At 36.6% G+C, this 8274-nt stretch overlaps 3 protein-coding genes across 3 annotated transcripts; 2 read left to right on the top strand and 1 right to left on the bottom strand.

Annotated features, from left to right (window-relative positions):
* LOC104792470 (transcription factor RAX2) lies at positions 390-2062 on the bottom strand. Its single transcript, XM_010518617.2, has 3 exons — positions 1732-2062; positions 1468-1597; positions 390-1037 (listed from the first exon to the last, which is right to left on the bottom strand). Exons 1-3 carry the CDS (start codon positions 1865-1867, stop codon positions 431-433), a joined length of 873 nt encoding a protein of 290 aa, XP_010516919.1. The 5' UTR covers positions 1868-2062; the 3' UTR covers positions 390-430.
* LOC104792469 lies at positions 4201-5864 on the top strand. The gene is made up of 6 exons (XM_010518616.1): positions 4201-4599; positions 4784-4881; positions 5028-5099; positions 5191-5315; positions 5439-5511; positions 5608-5864. Exons 1-6 carry the CDS (start codon positions 4296-4298, stop codon positions 5710-5712), a joined length of 777 nt encoding a protein of 258 aa, XP_010516918.1. The 5' UTR covers positions 4201-4295; the 3' UTR covers positions 5713-5864.
* On the top strand, positions 6436-8243 carry LOC104792468 (S-adenosylmethionine synthase 3). Its single transcript, XM_010518615.1, has 2 exons — positions 6436-6638; positions 6863-8243. The coding sequence occupies exon 2, from the start codon at positions 6865-6867 to the stop codon at positions 8035-8037; it is 1173 nt and encodes a 390-aa protein (XP_010516917.1). The 5' UTR covers positions 6436-6638; positions 6863-6864; the 3' UTR covers positions 8038-8243.

The raw sequence follows: 8274 nt of genomic DNA, 5'->3' as shown, positions 1-8274 counted from the left end.
ATGAATGTTGTTCTTTTTCTATAAATTAACTTAATTACTCCAATGTTCCGAAGAACAAATAGTTCAAAATAGTTAAAAATGAAACTATTAGAAAATGATGCGACATTTTTATGATATGATAGATTTTTGTATCACATGTTTTTTCATGATAGATATAAGCTTATTGGCCATAGAAATGTTAGTTTGTAGACAGAAATCGATTTGTTAGTCACAATGTTCTTTTGACCACTATAAAAACTTCACTTAACACTTTAGCAGCTGTAAGTTCAACAAATTATATCTAAAGAGAGTTCTTATTTACAATAAAAAAATAAGTTAAACTCATTAATCACGTTTAAACCCCTCTTAGAACAAGCTTTAATAATTCATGTTCAGTTTTGAGAAAGAAAGAGAGAGAATATGGGGGTTGAATCAAAGTTGGTAAAAGAGATCAATAGTACAACATGAACTTATCCTCTGTCTTGTTTTCATCAAACCACAAGCTATTGCTACTACTAGTACAGCTACTACTTATTAATTGCTTGATCTCCTCCATTCCATAATCTTCAATTACAGCAGAGCTCATTGATCTCTCATCCTCTTCATGATGATGATGATCACGATGTTCCATCTTCACTCTTGTTACTGTACTTGTTGTACTCGACCCACTTCTTACATCACTCAACAACATTATTCCATTGTTTGTACTTTGCTCCTGGCTGTCTTCTTGATGGCTCATTATGAAATTGTTTCTGTTTGGAGAATTTACCAAAGTGCCCATTTCTTCTTGATATAATAGTTGTTGTTGTTGGCCCACCATTGTCATCATCATCCCCTGATGAGGTGTGAGAAGTTGGTTTGTTGATATTGATGGGTTATACGGAAGAAGACTATTGATCATATTGTAATGTGATGGTGATGATGGTGTAGCACTGGCTAAGTGGTGATTTGGAGGAGGAGCCATGGTGGCAATGAGCTTCTTCTTGAGCTTAGTGTTCCAATAGTTCTTGATGTCATTATCAGTCCTACCATGTAAGTGAGCTGCTATTACTGACCACCTGCATTTTCAATAATTAACTCCTTTATGTAACCACAATAAGCTAAATACAATTAATTTTGTAAGCTTAAATCTTCAATACTTTTCAAAGTGGATTTGCTTCACTTTTTTTCTTCTTTTTGGGCTAACTTATGAACTAAAGAATATACCCACAAAAGGAGGCAATTATACTGCACAAAAGGTGGGTATGTAAAAGCTATAATCATGAAATAAAGTATTTTTTTTTTTAATTAAAGAGAAGAAAAAAACAATTGAGATTGAAGCTTCCTTGAAACATGCAAAGTCTCTTCTTTTTCGATACCCATTTTCTTCATTTCATTCCCATGATTTAAACAAGAGTAATCTTTACCAATCTTTAAGATTATATATCTATTTAGGCCCAAGATTATTAATGTTGGAAAAATAATTATTTATTTTAAGACTTGCTTAACCTGCTTCCGATGGAGGCATAGAGGCTGTAGATAATATTGTCTTCTTCCTCAGTGAAATCTCCATGTCTTATGTTTGGTCTTAAGTAGTTCAACCATCTCAGTCTGCAACTCTTCCCACATCTCCTTAAACCTTTATAACACCATATTATTAATGATATTAAAAAAAAAAATCAACCAAGACCCACCAAAGGTTAAAAATCCAAGAAAACACACACACAAAAAAAAATTTTAAAAATCAAAGAATCATGAGAGGTATGAAAATACCAGCTTTGTGAGGGAGAGAAATCCAGTTTCCACCAGTGCCTTGTTTCTCTATGTAGTCTTTAAGCTTTGCATCTTCTTCAGGACACCATGGACCTCTCTTCACATTTGCCTTGTCACAACATGGAGCCCTACCCATCTCTCTCTCTCTCTATGTGTGTTTTTGTTGAGTGATCTTTGTTTTGTGTTTAGAATGAGAAGATGAGAAAGCAAAAGTGTTCTCTGGTTCTGTAATTATCAAAGATAAAGACATCTATTTATTGCTCTATGTATTGGAAACGCCCAAGTCAATGAAAACCTATATTTTTATTTTCTTTCCATAATGCTTTTTTTTCTTTTCTCCCATGTGGATTGCCTTCATTATTATAATATGTATGTAGAGAAGGAGAGAGAGAGGGGAAAATAGTGTAAATAAAATATAGATGTGTTTTTGGTCACCAAAGCAAAACAAGAACAGCTGGTCTAATTGTGAATAGTGGAGAAATTAAAAAGAACAAAACAATTTCTTTTGAACAAAAATTTAATAAATAGTAGTACCAACTAATTAAGTGCTTTAATGCTCTTTTATTTTAAAAAATTGGACAAATGGTTTGCAGGAAGAAAATAAACTGGACAAATGGTTAAAAGTTTGAATTCTTTGATGTCTTATTACGATTGAACGTGCATGTTTGTCTCTTGAAGAGACCAAACAACCGTTTTATCAACCCATTTGACCGGTTTTGTGGGTCTTCATTGGATTAAACCAAATCGAACCAACTAAAAGTCAGAACCAACATGAAATAATAATTATATGGTATACAATACAAAACTGTACTGTGTGAAATAATAAACACGAAAAAATGGTGCATGGAAGCAAGAGTCAAACATTTTATGGTATTTTATTTTTCTTCGTACACTTACCAATAATAAAAAAGGAAATATTTTCATGGACAGCTCGAAGGTAAGTGATAAGAAAAGAAAAATGAAGAAAATAAAAGGAAAAGTTGACATTAAACCAAAAATTAGAGAAAGGGGTGAAAGTGATGTGTACTCATTTTCCAAAAAACCAAAGTGAAAGGTTTGACTAAGTCATTTCCCACAAGACATTGTCAAAGTGATTGATCCCGAGGCCACCACACATACATATATTCTTATGGGACGAATATGTGTATATCTATATAATAATACTAGTACTAACATAAGGCATTTATGTATACAATGGCAAAATAAATTTGAATGTTTATGGCGTAGCAGTTTAAGTTGGTAAGTTGGTGTGGCACTTTTCAAAACTATATTTAAGATAGATAGTACTAGTAGAACTTAGTAACACTCATTTCTTTATACAAGATATATAGATAACACTTATCAGTCGTCAGACCAGTAAACTAAACTCTAATACTATATCACATCCATTATCTTTATCGTAGGCGGGTTGCATACACTTCATATACCAAACACATACAGCTAAAACAGTCACAAATCGGATGTATGTGAGATTATTAAATGGCAACTTGTGGATTAATGTATGTATGTTTCGTAGATGTAGGTCTACCTTGTTACAATTGCAGATTTTTGCATTTACATGTGAAATCACCTAGTAAAAAGTATTAATTTATTTTGGCATTTGTATAACTTTTTGACATATGTATGTTAGAGTACATACTCTAACAATGTATGCTATGTTTTCGTTTATTATTTACCAAACAAAAAAAAAATTCAAATATATCGTGTCATCATGACGCAAAAAAAAAGTATTATCTTATCATGTAGAAGTAAGATTCAAAATTTTCAAAATTACAAGTTTTATGAAATCATTTAATGTAGCTGTTACATTATGTAAAAGAAAAGTTTAGAACTGGTGAATTGCAACAAATTCTTATACTATAGTTACATTTTTTTAAGAATTAACGTATATAATTATTGAGATGGAGTCCCTACCTGAAAAAAGATTTTTCAGTGACTTCATGGGTTATACCGAGAGGTCGAAATCTATCGACCAATATTTTTTATGAAATACGCAAATCTAATAATTGATAAAGATGGTCTTTTATATAAACATAAAATAATTGCATAGTATGTCGTAATTTTCCACTCAAATAGCTAGGTGCCTATCCTTTGAATGTAGACGTGTAATTGAAAATCTCCTTGAGACGTTAACTGCTTACGATTATGAAATATGAATTATTGATAAGTAAACTATATAATATATAACGATGCCTACTATATATGTTGAACAATGAACAATTTGTTATCATGTCTGCAGTGGAATCATACTATTCATCATATCATACAGTGGCCCAAAGTCAAAGAAATAGACTTTTGAAAGACTCTAAACGAGGTAGAAGGTTTCAAAATTTAAAGGCTCACCACTCACTCACTCACCCACGAGGAACGTGAGAGTCACGTGGGAATCGGAGCGTGTTGAGACCACGCGAAAAGAGTGCAAAACGACAGCGTTTAAGACTAACGTCGTGTCTCTTTCTTCACCTTTTCTTTACAACTCTCATCAGACTATCTCCTTTCCCTACCACTTCCGCTCCTCACTTCACTTTACCGACACACACTAACTAAGCTCTCTCTCTTCTTCAATGGCGGCAATCACCGGATTCTCCGCTCTCACAAGCCCTATTTCGTCTACTGCTCCATCGTTTCCGGCGTCGCGTTTACTCAGTTCCACTCAGTGTCTCTCCAGATTCTCAAATCCGTCTCCGTTTCTCGCGCTCTCTGACTCTCGTCGGAGAAAAATCCAGTTGATTCCCGCGTGTTCTTCTTCGATTGGTGACGTAGATGAAAAGGTTGACGCAAAAGGTGGTGATGAGAAGGAGATTAAAGAGACATTGGTGTTATCAGTCTCTCCTTTGCCTCTCCTCCTCGTTGCTGCTCTCCCTGGAGGTATAATATTAAACTTTAAATCTGAATAATGTAATCGCTCAATGTATATCATGTTAATTTAGGAGCTATAAGTAACCATTAGTGACAAGTAACGCAATTTGTGTGAATGCTATATGAATCAAATTTGGCTTTGTGTCCAAGAAGTCAAGAATGTTGTGCTGAGCTGTATCTCTCTTTGTGGCAGCTGCAACTGTAAGATCTGTTATTGGACCTTTTGTGGAAGTTGTACAATCCTTGAATCTACCTGACTGGCTTGTTCATTGGGGCCATCCGGGGAACATGGTATTATTACTATTACTACTCCATACCCAATTCATGCTTCTTTAACCTCATCCCTCATGTGTGTTTAATCTTATCAGTTAACCAGTTTCTTTAGACATTTGTCTTGTGTGTTTGATGGTTTGGATTTGTTACCTGTTTTCTCTCAGGCAGTAGTTCTTTTTGCTATGGGTGGCTATGGAACATACTTAGGCTTCCGGATTCGTTATTCAGATGACATTGTAAGACTATTTTTAACCAAAATAATCTGCTTTTAATATCATAAGAACCGTTGTTGTTTAAAGAGCGTTGTTTGCCCTTGAAAAATGTCAGGAAGAGAAGGCAAAGGCAAAAGATCTGCACCCAAAGCTTCTAGCAGGAATGTTTTTCTTTTTCGCCCTTGGAGCAACTGGTGGTGTCACATCCCTTCTTACCTCCGATAAACCCATCTTCGAAAGGTATACTTTTTCTTACATAGTAAACTCTTATTTACTGACATGGTAACAAGAAGACCTCTTCTAACTTAGTAATGAGATCTCAATATTGCGCGACTGATATGGTTGCGGATTTGTGTAATGTAGCCCGCACGCTGTTACGGGATTCATAGGTCTTGGTCTCTTGACTATTCAAACAATCTTACCATCTTTGTTCAAGGTAATTAATGTACAATGCTGGATTTTGCAATGTGAAATCCCAAATCATTTATGTAGTTTTCAAGATCAAGAACCTAGTTGTTTCAAAAATGTGCAGGACAAACCTGAACTGAGGAACGTGCACGGGATCCTCGGGAGTGGGATAATGACACTCTTCCTGGTCCATGCTGCTTTCGGGCTTCAGCTCGGTCTCAGTTACTGACTATTCTTTTACTGACCTCTTCTCATATGTTTTCTATTCTATAGCTGCAACCACAACAACACAATCATTTTTCTTTACTTTTGTATTCGTATAAAAGTCTTGTAATTTTAATAAAAGAAGATATATAGGCAAATTACTGTGAATTTTTTATATGTCTTGTTTATATATTACACTTTTTTTTTGTTATAAACTTGCAATTTATTAAAAATAATGATGATTTTTGGGGTTTTCACTTATATATATTTGTGTTAGCTTTTAGATTTTTATTTTTGGGAAATTCACTTTTAGAAATTTAAAAAGTACAACAAGATCTACAAAAAATTAACGATCAAATCATCATATAATTATTTTTAAAACAAAAAGTTATAAGCAAATACCATTCACCAACCAACACCTAAATATGAAAAGTATATATCTATATAAAAAGAAGAAATTAACAAAAATATCTAAACCACTCCATGATTTGGCCAGCATGTTCCATGTGTGTTAACCCGAAGGATCCGGTTCGGGTTACGTTTACCGATGTCGATGTCCGGGTCGGATACTCTTATCTCACCAACCGCACCCACACCTACGACAACGGGGTTGGTGAGATTACATAAGTTACCAAACATCCCACCGTTCATTCCTCCCTTCATTCGAGATCAACGGTGTATAAACATCAGAACACTGTACATCAGAAAACACGTGATCAGAGCATCTCCAACAATATAAACCGAAGAGAGGTGAGCGAAGAGCGGGCAAACCAAACACAGAAGAACGAGTCGAACTCCCCCGAGTCACCCGCCGAGTTTTTCTCACTCGTTCTCTCAATATAAAATCTCTTCTCTTTTCTTCTCTCTCGCTTTTATTTTTCTCCTCCCTTCCAGATCTTTGAATCCGAGAAGTCTCTCTCTCTCCCTCTCTACCTACTTCGTTTTAATCAGGTTTGGTTCCTTGCTCTTTCCTTCGCTAGATCTGTAAGTTTTGATTTCTAGGTCGCGATTTGGAATTCATGGTTTGTAGTGTTAGATCTGAAGAATCGAATCTGTTTGATTTAGTTTTTTTTTAGCTTAATTGTTCAAATCTGATCTGAAATTGGTGAAATCAATTGTGTCGGTGGAGCTATACTTAATTTGTGTTGTTGATGATGAGTTGTGTGTATGTGTAGAAATGGAAACGTTCCTATTCACATCTGAATCCGTCAATGAGGGACACCCAGACAAACTCTGTGACCAGGTTTCTGATGCTATCCTCGATGCTTGCTTAGAGCAAGACCCTGAGAGCAAAGTGGCGTGTGAGACATGTACCAAGACCAATATGGTGATGGTGTTTGGTGAGATCACAACATCTGCCAAAGTAGACTACGAGAAGATTGTTAGATCCACTTGTAGGGAAATTGGTTTCATCTCTGCTGATGTTGGTCTTGATGCTGACAAATGTAATGTCTTGGTTAACATTGAGCAACAGAGTCCTGACATTGCTCAGGGAGTTCATGGTCATTTGACCAAGAAGCCTGAAGATATTGGAGCTGGTGACCAGGGACATATGTTTGGGTATGCTACTGATGAGACACCTGAGCTTATGCCTTTGACTCATGTCCTAGCTACCAAGCTTGGTGCTAAGCTCACTGAAGTGAGGAAGAACAAGACTTGTCCTTGGTTGAGGCCTGATGGTAAGACTCAAGTCACAGTTGAGTACAAGAACGATGGTGGAGCTATGATTCCGATTAGAGTCCACACTGTTCTCATCTCAACCCAGCATGACGAAACTGTCACCAACGACGAGATTGCTGCTGACTTGAAGGAGCATGTCATCAAGCCGGTTATCCCTGCTAAGTACCTTGACGATAACACCATCTTTCACTTGAACCCATCTGGTCGTTTTGTCATCGGTGGGCCTCATGGTGATGCTGGACTCACAGGGAGGAAGATCATCATTGACACTTATGGTGGTTGGGGTGCTCATGGTGGAGGTGCCTTCTCAGGAAAGGACCCAACCAAGGTTGACAGAAGTGGTGCCTATATCGTGAGGCAGGCTGCAAAGAGTGTGGTAGCAGCTGGACTCGCACGCCGTTGTATCGTGCAGGTATCATACGCCATTGGTGTCCCTGAGCCACTCTCAGTGTTTGTTGACACCTACAAAACCGGGACCATCCCAGACAAGGATATCCTTGTGTTAATCAAGGAAGCATTCGACTTCAGGCCAGGAATGATGGCTATTAACCTCGACTTGAAGAGGGGAGGTAACTTCAGGTTCCAGAAAACCGCTGCCTATGGCCATTTCGGACGTGACGACCCTGACTTCACTTGGGAGGTGGTCAAGCCGCTCAAGCCAAAGGCTTAAAAGGTAACAAAAAAAGCTGGCAGTTGCAAGAACTGAGTTGAGACACTCCCCCAACTACTGGGAACTTATCACTATACCATTATTATTGCAAAAAGACTTGAATAAAGAAGCATTCACATTTGTTTTCGCGAGCACAAGGTCAGCACCTTCATATATCTGGTACCTGAAGATTGCAAATGAAAGATTTGAGTTTTATGTTTTGAAAATTTTCGCTCTTTTTTTTTTTTTTTTTTTTTT

Source organism: Camelina sativa, chromosome 6 (genome assembly GCF_000633955.1).
Source record: "Camelina sativa cultivar DH55 chromosome 6, Cs, whole genome shotgun sequence".
In the NCBI taxonomy this organism is placed as follows: domain Eukaryota; kingdom Viridiplantae; phylum Streptophyta; class Magnoliopsida; order Brassicales; family Brassicaceae; genus Camelina; species Camelina sativa.
This window is presented reverse-complemented; position numbering and strand designations above follow the sequence as displayed.